The sequence below is a fragment of the Aptenodytes patagonicus genome, chromosome 1, assembly GCF_965638725.1.
Source record: "Aptenodytes patagonicus chromosome 1, bAptPat1.pri.cur, whole genome shotgun sequence".
Classification (NCBI taxonomy): domain Eukaryota; kingdom Metazoa; phylum Chordata; class Aves; order Sphenisciformes; family Spheniscidae; genus Aptenodytes; species Aptenodytes patagonicus.
In genome coordinates this window covers 78,289,461-78,308,978 of record NC_134949.1, presented here as the reverse complement: position 1 = coordinate 78,308,978, position 19,518 = coordinate 78,289,461, and the positions used below count along the sequence as shown (strand labels likewise).

General features: G+C 41.6%; 1 protein-coding gene across 1 annotated transcript in view; it reads left to right on the top strand.

Moving 5' to 3' along the window:
- The window catches only part of EFCAB6 (EF-hand calcium binding domain 6), a 113,320-nt gene that overhangs the window by 70,023 nt on the left and 23,779 nt on the right, over window positions 1-19,518 (top strand). Inside the window, exons 13-19 of the mRNA XM_076328605.1 lie at window positions 385-425; window positions 1,965-2,062; window positions 3,641-3,759; window positions 5,335-5,562; window positions 14,989-15,148; window positions 17,665-17,726; window positions 18,249-18,444. Of these exons, the coding sequence (XP_076184720.1) occupies window positions 385-425; window positions 1,965-2,062; window positions 3,641-3,759; window positions 5,335-5,562; window positions 14,989-15,148; window positions 17,665-17,726; window positions 18,249-18,444 (904 nt within the window). The remainder of the gene's footprint in view (window positions 1-384; window positions 426-1,964; window positions 2,063-3,640; window positions 3,760-5,334; window positions 5,563-14,988; window positions 15,149-17,664; window positions 17,727-18,248; window positions 18,445-19,518) is intronic.

The following is a 19,518-nucleotide window of genomic DNA, read 5'->3' as shown; positions in this document are numbered from 1 at the left end:
CCTTTATGCCGCCAGGGCACTGAGAGTAGACAAGATCAGGGGAGGTGCACAGAAGCATTGAGGCACTGTGGAGTGGGTGGAGGATAGGGAGAATAGCGCTGCAGCCTCCCTTCCTGCGAGCAGTGATGCTGCTTAAAACGTCTGGAATTCTAAAGTTTGAGCTTAACTTTAATGATAAATAGCATTTAGGCACTAAAAAATTCATTCTAAAAACTCAGTGTGAAACTCTGTTTAACTATGCAAACAGAGATAAATGCATAAAAATAATGACAAGATACAGCAGGACTGAAAAAGCTCCTGATCAGCAACTCATCTCCGCTGTGGCAGTGAAGATGTGGTATATACACATAGGCTTATTTCCCAGTTTTTATTTGTCTCTTACAGCATTACTGTTGGCTCTGATGTTAGTAATATTTATCTGCTTGGTTTGTTTTTCTTTTTTCCTGAATTGGACAACTGAGTGAATCAAGGACATCAGTCTAAAACAAGAAAGGAAACTGATGATGACTGAGTCTTGCTAACAGTTGGAGTCTGAGACCAACTACTGTCATGCTCTCATTTCTGTTTCAGTTTGGACTTAGCTAGAAATTTAAACATTTTGAATTTAGCTCCAGAATTTCCTCGTTTCAAATACTATTACTATTTCAGAAGTCCAGCAAAGAAAATATGGTGATTGAAAGCCTTAAGAGCACTTGCATTTTCCCAGCTAAGTTTTTAGACTGTTTTTGTTGGTTGATTGTTTAGGCTTATGGAATCTTCTCTCAAGCAGTGGGAGTGGGAAAAACTCAGAAGGTTCCCAGGCACCTAAAATAGATTAATGTGGCATTCACGTTTCTAAATCCAAACGGAGCCCTCAGCAAAGACTGTCAAGGTCCAGAGCCCCGGGAGCTCAGAACTGTCTGAGTTTGCAGTGTTGCAGTTCTCCAGGACGTAAGTTCTGGTCTGCGCATGCCATGGGTGGTACAGGAACTCAGTGAGTAGGTCAGATGTAGTTACCACATCTTGCCTGGTCTGCAGACTCAATATTCCTCTGCCTCTCGTTTGAGAATCTTGGTCCAGGGAGCATATTCCTGGAGCATGGCTGAACGAGGCTCTGAAGCCATATGTCTGCAGCATTTCCTTACAAAGCAATAGCTGGAGGAGAAACCGGTGCTAGGACGTAGCATGAGGCGGGCAGCTGTCTGTTAAGAGAAATTACTAGCCTTTCCTCAGTTTTCTAACTGGAAGTGCTTAGAAAAGCTAAAGAGAATTGGGCACCAAAAGAAGGGCTGCTCTTCTCAGGGGAAGGAAGGTGCACTATTTCAAAGAAAGGTGAGACGTAAGGTCCCCTCAATTCTCAGGTAGGTGCGTCCTTGCGTAGCACATGGATTTAGTCAGCTTTCTGTGTAGTGCAGCAGCTATGCTGGATCCTAATCTGAGGCACTCATATTCCTCTGCATGCCTGGATTCAACCAGAAGCACCACGCCCCCAAAAGTTAGGCACTTGTAATGGTGGCTGAATTTGCAAATGTGGGTCTTACTCCCCAGACTTACTAGCCGTGCCTTGGTGACTCAAAGATAGTTTGGATCTACATTATTGATGTAAATCAAGGATAATCTTCCTGGAGTCACTCCAGGATATAATTGTTTCTGAGATAATTAACATTTCCTTCTATGCGTATAAATGATCCATGCTGGCTCTTGAGTTTGAGGGAGAATTGAACAACATTGATTTGAAAATAAATAGGGAATTACAAAATTTAAAACATCTTCGCTAACCTGCAGCTAGGGAAATAAGGCAGTATTTAAAGAATTAAGTTTACACAGATGTGAAGTAACAGTCTTTAATGGGTATCTTAGAAACTAGGAAACAAAACCACCACTACCATGAAGAACAACAAAAGGGAAGGAAACTTGTGGAGATTAAAGATCCCACTAATGTGAAACACAGTTAGTTGTTATTTTTTTTTTTTTTCTTTCCTGAGAAAAAAAACAGATGATAACGGATGCAGAGCTAGCTTGTGATCACGCTCATCACTACCTTGTTATCAAAGCAAGAGCCAGATGGCATGACCTAGCAAGGGTAAGAAGAATCTTTTCTTTAAATAAATAAGCAGCATCAATAGATTTCAGAACATTATGCAATGTTGATCTTCAGATTCTATAAATATTCAGAGACCCTTGCAAAATAGCTCATTAATGATAAAAACTTACTATGTGATTAAAAAAAATCAACAGTTTGAATAATATTTAGTTTTTGTAACGCTGATTTATATAGTAGATGCTACTACAGTTATTTCTAAAACTTTCTTCATATTTTACTCTTGTTGGTTTTATTTAATGTTTCTGTTGTGAGAGTAGTAATGGGCTTCACCTGAGGCCTGTTTGACCACGTGCTGTACACCAACACACACCTACTCCTTTGCTGACACCCAGTGTTGCCCAGCACAGTGAAGCATTGACTGAGATGCTTACACCATCCAAAAAGAGTCTCACAAAACTGTGAGACAACTTGGACGAGGCCCAAGTGACTGTGCTGTAAGCACAGACAATGCCCCAGAGAAAGCTCCAGAAGCCAGCCACGGGGAGGGGCCCGGTGTCACTCACCTTGCCTGACTAATGGCTCAACCACTCCTGGAGCTGGGGCGAGAGAAGATTCCAGAAACCTTGGGCTGGGGCCAATAAATAGGGGCGCACATGAGCCTCCTTGGGGCGCTCTCCACACCAACACCCCCCGTTGGCAGGTCCAACGCTGGATCCAGGATTGGTGATCTCTCTCTCTCTCTCCCCCCCCCCCCCCCCCTTGCTCTCTGCTCTTGATGCTGCTAAGTAACACAAGGCCTACCTCAGCTCCTCACAAAGCCGCTTAGCTTGTATGATATATTAAGACATAGAGGGTTGGTGCTTATAGAAGTGTTCGTGCCATTAAAGTTGAAGTTCATGTTTGGACCTTGAGTGTTATCTCACCTTAATCCACACCGGGGGGATTTGCGAACCTTAGTCACTCTCCCCTTCCGGCAGGTGGGACGTGACACCTATAAAAATTATTTCCACCTTTTTATCTTTTTTAACTTGTTGAATAGTTGCAATATTTGGACAACAGAGTAGCACAAGGAAAAATGAATTTTTTTTTTTCATTAAATGTTTGTGTAAATCAGACAATAGTACTGGTAGTCTCAGTTTGCAAGATGAATGGTAAAAAACCCAACAAACCCACCCACCCAACCAACCAAAACCCAAAGCAAAATTTAATTCATATTAGGTATAGAACAAGTTGGGGAGAAAATCTTCAGGTCTGCCATTTTCCAGCGCCTTCATCTCCCACTGGCATGCTTCAGCAGTGGGCATACCCACAGCTGCGTGCACGCTTCTCATGCTCATATCCCCTGTGTTTGCCATCAGTAAGAAACTTTTCACACAGAGTATGTCACCTAAACACCTGTGATGTCAATCCCAATTCAAGCTTTTGAGAGTTGCACATCCATAGTGGAAAGTAGGAAACAGTAAAAATCAAATGAGAAAAACATTAAAAGATGAAATTCAGACGTGCGTGATTTTCCGTTTCTTTCTCAATTCCCATTATTCATTAAGCTTATAGAGAGATCAAACATTTTGTCAGACTTGTTGGTTCTTGTTAGTGATGATTTCTTTTACATTCCAGAATTTTCAGGAATTTGATAGTGAAGGAAATGGCGTTATACAGCCAAGGGACTTGAAGAAAGTCTTGTTCAGATTTGGCATTCCAATCACCCTGGAAGAATTTAAGCAGCTTTGGGCAAGGTATGACAACTCTAAATGATTAGCTCTTGCAATAATGTATCTTTTATAGGATTACAGAGCCTTTGGTAGTGCAGCGAATGACAATAGATTACACTGCACAAGAAATCTTTTATTTTGTTATGATTGTGACCTCAGATCATGACACTGTGTTACAGGAGGCTATGTCTTATCATACTAAGCTCAAGTATACAACTAGATCCATCAGTTTCCGATAGGACTTTCTCTTGGCTTCAGTTTTACTGCTCCCTTTGATGTAACATGCATTTTCTTCTTGGACAGCACCTTAGGTCACTGGTTAAATTAACTTGGTTTTCATCAATTTTGTTTATACACACAAACGCCTGCCTTAGCTTGTGATGGGTGAAAGTCAGTTCCAAGTGTCTCGGGCCAGCTGGGAACTGCAGACAAAGCTTCCATCAAGGAGCTCCGTGGAGGGTCTGCATTGCATACCCGTCTGAAGGCAATGCCACCAGCTTCTCCTTTCCAGAGCACAAAATTTACTTACAATATTTTCAACCTAAGTAAAAGTGATTCAGTCAAAAGAAAAATGCTACATACCAAATACATAACAAAAGAAAGTAAGGTAATTTCATGCTTTGTAAAGGTGGCGAGTAATATCATGAAATGTTTTTATAGACAAGTAATTTGTTGGAAAGTGGGGGAAAATACTTGTCTGCCTTCAACGAAGAGGAGCTGTGCTATAAACTGTGTTTGAAATGACAAAGATGTCAGCTGTATGTGACATTATATAAAAAGCTACCTTCATTGCAGGTCTATTTAAAAAAATAATCACTCTCTCTAACATATAGAACCTAAGTGTATTGCATTTTGGTTTCAAACTGCATTAACTATATAGTTTTTTCTTAGCACTGATTCATCTCTGAATTATTTTCTACTCCATTAGATTTTACTTTCCATTCTTATTCCTTATGGATGCCATGGCACACTGAAGAGTATCCTTTTCATGCAGTTATCTGCTGCAAAACTTCACTCCCATCAGCCACTCCTTTAATAGAATAGCTAAAATCTCTTACGTGCCTGATATGTCTGTAACTTGAATAAAGGAATTAGAGTGAAGCTGAGGCTAAATTAGGCATTACCATGCATCGGAGCACTAGCAGGGGGAGAAACTGCAAGGGAAAAGCCTATGGAATGGTTTATACCTAAGAAAATACGAAAAGTGTTTATGAAGCTAAACCTACATTTCTGAAGGATGATTACAATTCTGAGCATCTCAGACTTGTGTGAGCAGTTTGAGACACTTGAGACTGAATTTTTAGGAGCCCAGTTCTCTGCACCTCAAGCCAGACACTGAAAGGCAGCAGTACGGAGAGCTGGAGAATACTCCTGACAGTTTGGTCCTCAGGGTAGTATTTTCAGAATCGACTCTGTGATTACAATGCATAAGCCCTATCTTTCGAGTCTCGTATAAAGCCACTCATTCTCAGTGTGGAATGGCACCTCTATAAGGAAGGGAAGTCAGTGAGATTTAAGCTGTTAAGTCACTTAAGGACATCTGTAATGCCTTTCTATGAAGAGCACATGAATATTTAAAAAGAGCATTTCTTTTTCAAGGTATGATACAGATGCAAAAGGATATCTTACTCACCAAGAATTTTTACAGAAACTGGGGATAGAGTTTGCACCCGCTGACGCAGGGCTCAGCAGACACATCACAGAAGGCAGCTATGCACGTTTACAAGCACATTATAATAATCAACAAAAGAAGCATTCAAAGCTGGAAGAGCAGCAGAAACAGCAAACTAAAGCTTTGCATGTAAGAGAAATTAAAAAGCAGATCAAGTAAGTTATTTATGAGCTTAGCATATAACTTTCTGTGTTTGTGTTTCATTTGTTAAGATGACACTGTGTACAATACAAATGTAATTTTACAAAAAAAAGACTGAAAAGGAGTCTCAGAAGGTACTGGACCGACCAAGCTTATCCATAGTGTTATTCCCTTGATTTGCTGGAGATTAGCCTAGCTCAGTGTGCACTGTGAGACTTTTTTAATAGATCTTCTCCATGGTTTATATTACTTATTTTACGGACTTTATGGCAGCATCTATACTGACAAATCAGAATGTCCAGAGGCATTCCCAGACTCAGTCATCTATGCTGCTAGACTGCCGAAACAGTCCTCATCATGCTTTGGCCTGTGTCAGCGAATGTTTTTCCTGATCACTCCCAGCACCGTTTGGGAGCAAGAATGCTTCAAGGACCGTTCCTAATAGGCAGTTTGCAGGCAGCTGCTCCCTCTCGGCGGCTAAGAAGGTTCACTAGCAGAGATGCGCCAGCTGGCTTCTGTGCCCGGAGCACTCCCTGGCCTGTTTATTGGTATCATCTCAGCTTGTGGTTCCAGTCCTAACGCTGCTGTCAGCTCAGATCGAGGGAGAAGAGCAAGTGCAGTTTTTGTCACCCTGCAGGTCTCTTCTTCTCAGACTGCTTTGGGCAACGTAGACTTAGACCTACCTGATCACACTCAACAGGAGCTTTCCTTGCAGCTGGAATGGCTGGATGTGTAGGACACTCTGGTCCCATAACCTACCCTCTTCCTTGGATCAGGGCCAAGTAGCAATCACAGTTGGTTTCACTTCCCTCTAGCAGCTAGTTAAATTGTTAGTAAATGGCTTTGTAGATGCAGCAAAAAACAGCCTTGACAAGGATGGACCCTGGCTCCATATGACAGAAATAAGCATCTTGTCTCCAAGCAAGAGTCGTCTCTGCCTCAAACAAAATCAACACTCACAGAGTTAATAGGTCATTGCTCCTGAGAAGAGCATTTGACAAACAAATGACAAAATGATATCCTACTCAGAGTGGAGTCTAATGATCCATGCTTGCCCTAGTGAGTCAGCAGTGATCAGCCTGCTGCTGCTATAGGATTCCTGCACCTGCCAGCAGATTGAGGCAGCAGGAGAATCCTCTGCACCAGTACAGTGCTGTTAGAACTTTATATTTCCAGGTTGTGGATAGACACCACCTGGATGCTTATCATGTTTTCTGCTTGTGCTTTCGCTCTTCTCCTGAACTGTTGTTTTGGGGGTTTTTTATTTAGGAGTATAAACCCTCAGGAGCAAATAACATGTAAAAATATACCCCCAAGAGCACAGATTTGCTTTCTTTTGTGCTTGGAAAGTGTCTGGAAGTTGTAGGAACTAAAAAATTATTATCGATAAGAATGATAATTCCCCATGACATTGTTGGTAAAGGTGATACACTCATAAACAAAGAGCAGCCTTGTCTTGCAGATAAAGAGGCAGCTTGGGAAATCATTAGACAAAAAAAATCACAAAACACAGAGAGAAGCCTGTAAGCTAAGGCTTTTGCCTTTTTACCCTGCTTTTTTAAATTCTGTTTTTCAGTATCCCAAATAGGCTGAAGGAATCAAGGGCAAAACTGTCCTTTCTTTTCAGTATCACAACTCTCCCACCTGCATTGCAGCTCTCTGGCATAAACTGCACTTATGACACCCACAGGTATCAACGAGCATTCCACCTGTAAAAAATTGCATCATATACAACAGAGATGGTTAGGCAGCTGCTGTGTTGTAGGCATTGCTTATTACTGTATTTATAACTGTCTGATGTGAAACTTAGGCCCTAACTGTCTCATACTGGGCTCTTCTGCTCCATTTGTTGTACTAAACAGTGGTCTCTAGTCTTACACTTGGATGAAGAGCTCTTTTGGTCAGGAACCTTCTATGTCTTTCCTGTTAGTGTAATGCCAAGTGCAAGGCAGCCCTGACTCCAATGCTATAAATAAGAAGCAGCTCTGCAAGTAGGGAAGATGCTGTGCTGCAAGCAGAAATTATGCAGTGTGTCTCAAAGATGCAAATACTCATCCTTAAGCAGCTGGAGAGTAATTAAATCAATGGGGAAGACATGCTGGGTAAAAATAAAATAGTCATGATGTGACATGCTGGCAGGTCCACGTCATTTAGAATTATTTACTTTTGAGAATCTGCCATAACAACAACTATGTATAGAACTATGTATATGGCAACTAGACACACAAATATACACATACGAGTGCATAGCTGTTGCTTAACCATAATTTGGAGGAAAACAGAAATTGGCAGACTGGGTCAAGTATCACTGGATTCAGTTACCTGCTAGCAACCAGAGCCAGGTGTTTCTGGTTGAGGTGGAGCAGCCTTCTAATAGATGGACATGGAACATTCTGCCCCCTGCACTGGGGCTGTCTCATCCTGGGCAATGACAGAGTTTGGTTTAAACCTGCAGATGGGACTTTTATATCCCTTTCAAAAATTATGTTCTAATCATTTGTTAGATTCTGGCATTTCTTGATTTACATATGTAAGACATCCAGTTCTGTTCTTAATCTTTTGAAATTTCTGGCACCTGCAGCTTCCTTTGGGAATGAGTTCACAGCTTAATCGCTCATGGTCTGCAAAAGTATGTCTTGTTATTGATTATTGCCACCTTTCAGTTCCTCTGAATGTCTCTTCTTGTCTCCCACGCTTCCTCACCCACCTCCTGGCCGGTGGGAGCAGTCCTGTGGTAGCAGTTCCTGTCTGGTTTTCTCTCTCGGAAAGCTGGAAGTGCAAGAGGAGTTGAATCCAGGCATCTGAACTCCTCAGATTTAACATAAGGCCCTGGAAAGCCATAAATGACTCCTAAGCCAGAGTCATTGTCTGACGGATGAAATCCATCCGCAGGGTGGCTGTGAAGGCAGCGATCCAGCCAAGTGTCAGCCTTCCGCTCCAGGACCACATAAGACAGCTGAGATACGGGAAGCACAGGTGGGCACCATGCCCTTCTACCGTAAAGGAGATCTGCTCTTGGTCAGGAAAATGGATGCAGTAGCTGCAAAACCTAACCCTGGTGATCCATGTGGGTCTCAGCCCCCGCTTCATTCTCAGTGAGTTGGAAAACTGATTCCTTTCACCTGCCAAATTCAGACTGGGAGGAAATATTTGCCTGAGGTGTGAATTTGCTGGTTATAGGACTCACTTAAGCAGCACTGGGAGCAGCACCCACTCCCCTTTCTGTGATCTTGCTTAAGCCCTCTCATTTCTATTTGCACAGTGGCTGCATCCAGCCTGTGCCCTTTCTTCTGGCTTTCTGCAAGGGCTGTGAACCTCACCCTAACAGCTTTGGAGAAGTTTCAGTGCCCTGTGATTACACACTGTGAGGCAGACAAAAGCTCTGAACATCTTACAATTCAAAACATACTGCTGTGCACTTTTTTTTTCCTTTTGCTTTTGTTGTAACTTACAGGAACAAATTGCCCAAATTAGAAACAGACATTGAACAGTGGCTCTCCAGCTCTTCAAGAAAAATACAAAACATTTGCAAGAAAATATGTTTTGGCAATGTAGCTTGATCTATGGTTTTAATCCTCATTTTCTCCACGCACATATGTACTGCTGTGAGTGGAATAATTACTGCTTGGAAATCTTTTATCAGTCCAAAAATGTTGAATGCCTCAATTTCCCAAAACTATGAATCTCAAAAACTGTTTTGATTTTACTTCAGCCTTTACTTTCACTGGGGAGATTTAAGTGGAAGATGATAGTGGTGATGAAGACAGGCACTGAAAGTAATATACAGTTGAAAAGGGTTCCAGAAATTTTCTGCAATGAGGGTACAACATGGACCATATCACACCTTCAAAGCACACCCTTGCAAGATGGAAGGAGCAGTGCTAAATAGTCTTCTGGGGCTGGAGGGAGATCAGTCTCACTGAAATCACAAACTGCCCTTATGGTGGTCAGCAGTTTTTGGCTTTTATGCTGCTGTATCCTGCTTCCCAGGTGTGACTCTCTTGGTGTCTTGCTGGGCCTCGGCATCCATCCTCCTCCATCATTGCCCCTTTGCAATCGCTATAAAGCTGTGGTTTTTAAGCTGTGGCACGTTACAGTAACTCAAAAAAAGCAAACCCTCTGTCAGGAGATTTTAGATTTGTGTCTCTGCTGGAAAGTCTGTAGGCTTCTGAACATAATAAAAGTTAAAATTCAGAGATGTAATTAGCAGATGTTGGATCTCTAGGGTCTCATATCTAAGAGGAGGTTGAAGGAGTCTGAACTGGTTAGTCAGTAATTAGATACGTGGAGATTCAAGACAACAAAGCCAGCTTGAGTGTAATGCAAGTGCACTCTGACTGATGTGCACCCTCTGCAGCATACTTCTATACTCTTTCCAAGTCTTGATTTGAGTGTAAACCAAGTACCACATAGTAACAGGAGCAGAATGTGAAAAAGAGGAAGGAATTAACTAGGAAAAAAGAGATCTGAAAGTGAGAGAAGAGGTGATGGCTCTTTAGGGGCTTTTAGAGACTCTAAAACACACTGGCAATATTGCGGTTTCCTTGAAAAGATTCACGTCATGCTTTGAAACCTATATACAGTGGCTAGATTAATCATAAGGAAGCTCACAACTATTTTCTGGAATATTACAGAAGTAGGAGCTATCAAAGTTTTTAATGGCATGAAACCAAGCCAGGGTGAGAGGGCAATCCATGCAGCTACAGAAAGTAAGTTGAAGGAATATTGCACTCCCAAGGGAACTTGAACTTTTGAAAAACAGAGGTTTCATATGAGAATGCAGAAGAAGGAATCCTTTGAAGAATTTTTAGCTGATCTTAAAATAACGGATCAGTCAAGTAGCTATGACATTTTCAGAGATTCCATTTTAAGGGATCAGATAGTGATTGGCATCAAAGATCCAAAGATAGAGAAAAGATCCCAGGAAGGTAGGTAGGATCTTAAAAAAAAAAAAAGGGTAGAAAAATCTGTTTAGTCAAGCTAGGACAGTCATAAGGGACAGTATGGAAATATCAGAAGGGGAGCAGGACATGCTGTCTGTCAGGAAAGGAAACTAGGAGAGTTTTGAAGAGACTTTTCAGAGCTATTCGCAAGAAGTAGCCAAAGTGAAATATATAAGAATTCACAGATTCATATTATGTCCCGGAGTTTAGAAATTCTGCAGCAGCTATAAGAAATATGGTTATTTTGCGAGACTTTGCAACTGGAAAAGCAGAAGCAAAAGAGAATACCCTACTTATCCCCAGATCTATGTGATGGTGCACAAACCAAAAATACAACAAAATACCACGTAGAGATTCTGTGCAAAAGCTGCACAAGGGGGCTGCAGACTAAGAATAAACACCTCTAAATTCAAAACTGGTGCTCAGTCAATGTTACCTCCAAACACGCTATAAAAAATCTGGCTCAGGAATCTCTACATTTGAAGAAAGACTATTGAAACTGAGGGTGTCTACCAAGAATCTAACTCCTACTAAAGGATTGTATGAACTTAAATTGAAAAGCGAAGATAAACACAGTAGTTTAATTTTTTAGGCAGAAAGATCTAATAGTTGGTCTAAAACATGCCTAGCCCTGGGCTTGGTTAAAGCAGTGAGTCTGATGAAGGAACCATAAATGCAGGAGATCAGTACCCAGTAATCTTTAGTGTCCGAGACAAAGTGGACACAGAATATAGAGCTGTATTTTCACAGCCACGTGTGCTGCTAGGAACATTCCTCTGGTTGTAAGAGAGAAGCTCATAAAGGAGCTAGGTTATGTAGGAGTAATGGTGAGAAGTTTAAAAGTGAATGAGCCAATTAACAACAGGAAGATCAAAAGACAAGTCACTGAGATTGTCCTTACATCTAATGGGGCTAAGTATGTTTCAGGACAGACACTGTCCTATAAAGGATATTTTCAGGTAAAATGACTGCATATGTTTTTACAAATATTAATAAATTTTTACAAAAATTACAAATTGTTGTGTTTTAACCTCAGTCGGCAACTGAGCACCACACAGCCGCTTGCTCACTCCTCCCTCCCCCGCCCCCAGTGGGATGGGGGAGAGAATTGGAAGAGCACAAGTGAGAAAAACTCGTGGGTTGAGATAAAAACAGTTTAATAATTGAAATAAAATAATAATAATAATAATAATAATAATAATAATAATAATAATAATGTAATAATACACAAAGCAAGTGATGCACAGTACAATTGCTCACCACCCACTGACCGATGCCCAGCCAGTCCCCGAGCAGCGGCCCCCCCGGCCAACTCCCCCCAGTTTATGTACTGAGCATGACGTCACATGGTATGGAATGTCCCTTTGGCCAGTTTGGGTCAGCTGTCCTGGCTGTGCCCCCTCCCAGCTTCTTGTGCACCTCCAGCCTTCTCAGTCGGTAGAGCACGGGAAGCTGAAAAGTCCTTGACTAGTGTAAGCACTGCTTAGCAACAACTAAAACATCGGTGTGTCATCAACATTGTTCTCACCCTAAATCCAAAACACAGCACTGCACCAGCTACTAGGAAGAAAATTAACTCTATCCCTGCTGAAACAGGACACAAATTCAAATTATTCTGCTGGATCCAAGCAAAATTCCTTGCATGACAGGAGTTTAACACTATGCATTTTTAGACCACTGTACAGTAAATTCTGCCTTCAAAGACTTCCTTTAGGCTTAAAAGTCCACTCTTGAGTTTTCACAGGAAAGTGTAGGAACGGCCATTCACTTGAAGCAACTGTGGCTGCTTAAATAGATACTGAAGATGTCAAGCAGAGAGAAAACCAGTAGGGAATCTCAAGAAAGTATCCAATAGGGCCTGAGAAGTAGGATTAGACAGAAATGCAAATGTAAGGGCAGAGAAATAACATAAAAGATTAACTGTCGACAAGATAAAACAGAGTCATTACAAATATGCCATCCACAAAGATAACAAGGGTGTCCAGAGGCCTGTTAGCACTTGAACGTTACATGAGAGTCCATATCACACGGGCAATCTGTACAAGTAGCTTTTGAGTTACTACACATAATGGACATGCTGGGCTGTAAATCTAGGAAAAGAATTCCCAAATTAAAGGCATTAATAAAGACAACTCCTGGCCTTACGTATATTGGCACTAGAAGACAGACAAAGTCTTCAAAAGATGGCTTACAGGCGGTATTATTGAAAAAATAATCAATGGAAATATGTGGCCTGTGTTTCTAAGGCACTTGTCAACACCATGATTTGAGGCACAGACTGAGGGAGCAGAGCCAGAGCTCTGCTCTCTGATTGTAAGAAATGTCACATATTTGTTTATTGATCTGTTATGGTCAGAGCTGAGACAAACGGTTTTGTAGACAAAAGAAAGACCAGTTTCCAGAATATAAAAACAGTGTGACTTTTTAGTGTTGGTGTTTGGGGTTTTTTTTAGGTAAAACGATTCAATTTGACAACAAAGTTTAAGTTGGAGAAATAATTACTATCAAAAACATATTTTCTAGAGCATTCAAGGAGTCTGCTCTTGAAAACAACACAAAGAATGATGTAACACCTGGAAATACAATTAAAAACAAGTATTATCCTATTTCAGAAGAAAGTGGGCTACAGTGAGGCTGTACAGAAGATGACACAATGCAGAAATTCATGAAGCTTACCACCTGTTGGATAGCGAGGGCATTGCATACCAAGCCCATATGACCAATTGAGATCAGAGTTTTCTGTGTTTAGCAGCATGCGCTTCAGAGGTAACAGCATAGTGATGTCAATGTGTTATGATCTGACGTGCCTCACAGAGTACAGGACACTCACAAGGCTGTTGAAAAATGTGAAAGGTAAGACCATACGTTGATTCATCTGAACGTGTTGTAAGTATCTGACTTGGGTATTAACCTGAAATTGCATTTGGGTTGAATTTAAGATCAGAACATGTTATGGCATACACTAATGCTCTATTTGTTTGGGTATTAAATTACTAACAACCCACCTAAGTCATATCATAATTCAGATTTTTTAAGGTATGTGATGCTGTTTGCATACACAATGGTGTTTCCTGGACCCTGAGGGCTGTGGGGAAATTGCTCTTTGTTCATACGAAGTGCAAAGTCCAAAAGGATGGATTCTTAGAAGAAACAATTGGCAAGGAAAATGTATTTTTCTTGTAAAAGCTGTACTGAACTTCTTGAAAACAAATGGAAAACCAAGGATTCTACAATGCTGAGAGAGGAAAGACAGCACCAGTAACTGCAGCTGAGACCAGACGCCTCTGAGGAGATCCATGAGAGTCTAAAGCTCTGAAAAGACTTACTGAGTATTGCTAAAAAGCATATGAGATTTAGCATGTCCAGTGTTAGCCTTATAACAACTGATTACACACCAGAGAGACGGGATGCCATCCAGACAGACCTGGACAAGCTCGAGAAGTGGGCCCATGTGAACCTCATGAGGTTCAACAAGGCCAAGTGCAAGGTCCTGCACCTAGGCCAGGGCAACTCTGGGTATCAATACAGGCTGGGGGATGAAGGGATTGAGAGCAGCCCTGCCAAGAAGGACTTGGGGGTACTGGTGGGTGAAAAGCTGGACATGAGCCGGCAATGTGCGCTCGCAGCCCAGAAGGCCAACCGTATCCTGGGCTGCATCAAAAGAAGCGTGGCCAGCAGGTCGAGGGAGGTGATTCTGCCCCTCTACTCTGCTCTGGTGAGACCCCAGCTGGAGTACTGCGTCCAGCTCTGGAGCCCGCAGCATAAGAAAGACACGGAGCTGTTGGAGCGGGTCCAGAAGAGGGCCACGAAAATGATCAGTGGGATGGAACACCTCTCCCATGAAGAAAGGCTGAGAGAGTTGGGGTTGTTCAGCCTGGAGAAGAGAAGGCTTCGGGGACACCTTATAGCAGCCTTTCAGTACTTAAAGGGGGCTTATAAAAAAGATGGCGGCAGACGTTTTAGCAAGGCCTGTTGCAACAGGACAAAGGGCACTTCTTCCCTTGGGCATGGATCAGGTCCTGCGCTACTCCAGATTTTGCTCGGGTGTTTTTGTTGAAATAGTTCTTACTAATGAAAGTTTCAGGAGCCTCAAATTGCAGAAAGTATGCTGCCAAACCCTTATCATTTTAACAGCTGTACTAAATATTTTGTAACTCCAATTTGTATGGGCTTTAAAAGAGAGCACCATGTTTTGTAGCTGCAGTTCTGAATGGGGAGAGTAACCAGATAATCACCCAAGGAGCATTTGTTTACAATGGGAGGCTTGAGCCATGCAATTCCATGTGCAAATTAAAGGGGGGGGGGGGGGGGGGGGATGTTGGGTTTGAGGTTTATTTGCGAACAATTTGGCAGTCTTTGAATAAATTATATGAACTTACCACACACAAATAAGCTCAAAATCTTTCTCTGCCCCTCCACCCCTATTTTGTATATTTGTTTGTATCCTTTTTATCTGATTTAACAAAGGAGCTAAAATAAACATCTGCTCTCTTTCAGGGATAAATTTAGGGATTACTTCCAAGTTTTCAATAAGGCCTTTCATAAAGTGGATAAAAATAGAGATGGCTATGTAACAGTATGTGACCTGCACAGGATACTACAAGAATTCAGCTATTACCTTGATCATGATCACTTCAGTAGTCTTCTAAACAGGGTTGTATGATTATCTCCTAAGCACCTCTTTGGTCACACCCAGCAAAGCTTATAAGCTTCTACTTAGTGTTAAGCATATAAGAAGCTCTGTTAAAACTAATGGAGATAGATACCCACATGATTAAAACTGCATATAAGTGAAGAATCTTTTTAGGTAATGTATTGATTCTGCAGGTAATGAGAGTGAAATGGCTTCTTACATAAAAAAATATGCTTTGAGTATGTGTATTTGTTTGTTAGTTTGTTTTATTTAATTTCAATTTAATAGAGCAAGTGTGTGAAACAGATCCTGTTTAAAATAGAAACAGAATTAAATCAGGTTATAAAATAGCAATAATTTTCAAATGATCCACTGCTGCTGCCATGCAAAACTATGCTTTTAATTCTCTGTGTTAATATGAGTAAGAAGAAAAATCTCTTTTGTAGAGGCTGAAGAACACAAAGGACCTGCTCCAACATTATGTAGCTGGGGTTCTCTGCACCAAACAGTCCCTCAAAGGTCATATGCCTGGCAGCACTGGGTTTTGTTCTCCAGAGCCTGCCACACCAGACCCTTTTTTGAAATAAAATTAACAAAGTCTTTTCACAGTTCACCTTTAACTGGGTGATCAACTTTTTATGAATTGAAACCTTAATAGGAATCTGCTGCTTGTTTCTTTCTCAAAGACCTCTTGATGATAAACACCTCCATTCATTGTAATTTTGTGCAGATTATTCCTTTCTTGATCCAAAACAGTCTTTTCTAAATAATACAGAGTAGATTAGCATATGCATTTAGTTTTATTACTAAAATTTTAATGCCCACTTGGCAATTTATTTCTCCGCTGAAATGGTGTTGATTATTTCCTTTTCCACACACTGTCTCCAATATTGGAGCCAGCTTGACACGGGTAGTATGTGGGAGTGCTGTGCAGCTGCAAGATGCAAAATCAGGGCTCTTGAATATTTTTTTTCTTACTAGCAGATACGGGGTCTATAGTTAATTTCTTTTCCAGCCTGTTTTATAAAGCTTCCTCTTTGTTTTACTGGCTCTCCCCATTAATTAGACATTCTTGTAACTGGATATTCTGGTGATTGGTAGCTGAGGCATTGGTCCCCAGTGATTTACTGTGGAAACAGATGATAAAAGTACATTACAGTAATTCAATTTTAAACAAGGAAATCAGGGTTGTGTAGTGGGGCCATCTCCTCTGTCAAGTCTTGGCTCTCTAGGAGTTGTCTTGACCATAATTCTAACAAAAAAGCTGAATGCAAGACTAAAAAAAGTCCAGCCTTTCCCCTGCAGCATAGGAATTGTCTACGTGTGTGTAAAGAATCTATAGTTCTGATAATTGGCTATAAAATTATTAAAGTCTATTAAAAACCTCTCCATAGATGGTAACTGTAAGATCAATCTGGAATAATTCCAGGGGAGCCAATGGATCTGTATCAGAAACACTCAACGTATACTGTAGTCTGGAGACTCTCTGATTGTCTTTCAATGTAGGAAATTCCGTAAACTGACTGCACTGGCTTTATATTGGGTAAGCGAGAGCAGAGCAAGCCCCTGCTATTGTATCCCTTGTCGTGACCTCCACAGGCTCATTAGACAGATTTGAAGTCCTTGTTTAAAATATACCAGGTGTCTTTCCATTAACTGGTCACAAGTCACAGGACATTGGAGGAAAGTAGCTTTTCTTGTAATGGTTAGTGCTATTCATCTCGTCTTAGTCTTTCATGCTAAATAACTTTTATTTTCACATATTTTCTGCATATATGAAGCTTGCCTTAATTCCAGTCTTTTAATGGTAAAACATCTTTGAATAAAAATTAACTTAGTTTGGTAACAAAGTCCTCTGCAAAAAAAAAATAAATTCCCCAAATCATATGCAAGAGCTCATCTTTCCCCATGCTGATATTTGATGAAAAAATATATTCACTGCTGTTACCTGGAGCTATCTGTAGTCAGCTCTGTAACCCGCTGAATTTCCGATGTGACAGAACATGAAATTCCCCAGTGTCTGTGATCCAGCAGATGTTTCAGCTGACAGAAATTGGGCAAGTTGTGAGTGCAGCCTGCAGCGCCCGTGGGCTGGGCTCCCAGGTACAGCCTGACCACAAGTGATCAGAAGAGAAACCCTCACTGGACACAGTGTGCCACGAGTCAACGGCGGCAGCTGCTGGCCAAATGCGCCAGCCCTCTGTGCAGCTCGGTGGACACACCAAAGGAGGGAGGGCCGGCCAGTGCCTGAGACACAGTGAGGCTGAGTCCTGCCAAGAACCTGTAAAATAGTTCTCTAGTGGCCTGCCAAACCATGCAGTACAGGTTGAGAGGGAAGGTAAGCCCTTCTATCACAAACATAAGGAGAAGCATTGTATGGAACCTGGTTTGGTTTCCTCCCATGTGGTAGAGAAATCATGAGTGAGTATAGACCTGTGCTGGTACATCCATGAAACGTATCATGGAGCAGTACTGGATGTCCTAGCTTGTGTCTGGTAGCAGCGTACCGGGCTGTGTGTGGTTCTGCTTCTTTCTCTCAGAATTGTAATGATCGCGATGTATTGGGCGGCTTAAGCAGCACTTCAGCATCTGCGAATCAAAGGTATTTTTGTAAAGCAGAAGGTCAAGGGAAAGTACCAGCACTTTGCATAAGGAACATCTACTCCTCCACAGAGTCTATTAGACTGTGTTTACACTGTGACATGAAAAGGAGATTCAAGGGCAAGGCTGGGAGCCTACATGTTCTCCGGCCACACTGGGGATGGTAAGCTCAGCAGTAGGTTGTGATCAAAATACTGTGCTGTGCTTAAAAAGGACAAAATTAATGCTGATGGACTGGAAGGTTGTGCGCTTGGGCCCAGGCTAAAGCAGGTCTCCTCTTGAGCATCTCAAGATTGGCCTGGATCTGCATCTTAGAGTGTGGTTGATCTAATTGATCGGATTGACGGCTTAGACCTGAGAAGGAGCTTGGGCTGGAACTAACAGGATTTATACACTGACAGCACAAGCATACCCTGAAGTGCTGCTGCAGTACAAATAATACATCATAATAATTAATCAGTACAGACAACAGTGAGATAATTATTTAAACTCATTGATATCTCATTCTGTGTTTTTCCCTTAGCTTAGGAATCAGCATTCATGACAGCAAGCTTTCTTGTTTTGATTTCCTGAGAGCAACTGATGATGGCAGAGCATCTAAATACCAACAGAGACAAAAGCAGGCTGCACCACCTGCAAGCTTTGCAGTGCTCAGCTTAGAACAGACCCTAATTAAGATAAAAGAAATAGTTGCATCATCTTATGGTTCGTTGTACAAGGTAAGTTTCATGTGGTCACCGCATCTTATTTAATCTCTATTTTTTTCTGCCTGGCTGGGGACTAACCCAAAAGCTTCAGAACTTTTCTGCTATTAATTGAGTGCTACCAACAACCTTGGCCTATGTAGAAATAGCGTCTTCTGACAACTGCAGACTTTTTTAATTGATTGTACTCTGGTAACTCCACAAAACAAGCATATCAAATCAAGCCTAGAGGTTTTGTGAAGATAAGGATTGGAAAGGAAAAAGCGAATAGCAAATTATCTCTTCCCCAAACCCCTTTTCCTCCTCCAGTTGTCTGTAAATAGTGTCCCAAGCATGTAAATATCACATGGCTTTCAAATAGCTCTGTTGAGTTTCCTAGGCTGAGACTTATTATACGTAGGTATAATGTGCTACTGCAGGCAGGCATTATGGTTTTATCAGCGTGAGATGACAGGATCATGTAGCAACTGAGGATACAGACATATGATCAGATGTGAGCACATTATAGTGGCTGCAGAAGTTAGCACCTGTCAGCTGGGGCTCTGCAACTATCTGCATTTACGCTCTTGGCCACTTCTGACTCTAACACAGACAGATAAGGTGCTTTAGCTGTTGAGCAGCAAGTTTCCTGGTTTTCCCACCCGTAAAATTAGAATAATAAAAATAACCACTTCTCTCTAGAATTTTGAAAGCCCTGAAAGAAAAAAACGCTGCATATTAAGCAGTCTTAGACTGTTGTGTTGGAGTCTACTGAAACGCAGCAGCCTCTAGACTAAATAATTCTTGATGCCACAGTAAGATTGTTTTCAAGCATGGGAAAGAATAATCAGAAAGACCTTGAAGGAAACATTCCTATCACAAAGAACTGTAGAGCCATCTCATCTGCACCTGCAGTTTCAGGTCCAGTTTAAGCTCACGGCTTTAGAGGCAGGCTTATGCCTGCAAAGATGGTCTCGCTACCCCCGTATCCCCAGCAATGTGGTCCTCCCGCCCGCCTTGTGTCAAAACCAGTACTTGTCTTCCCACCCGATGACCCGGGTCAGGGAACTTCAACCTGACAAAAGTGATCAGTTGTCCGTGGCCAGTTGC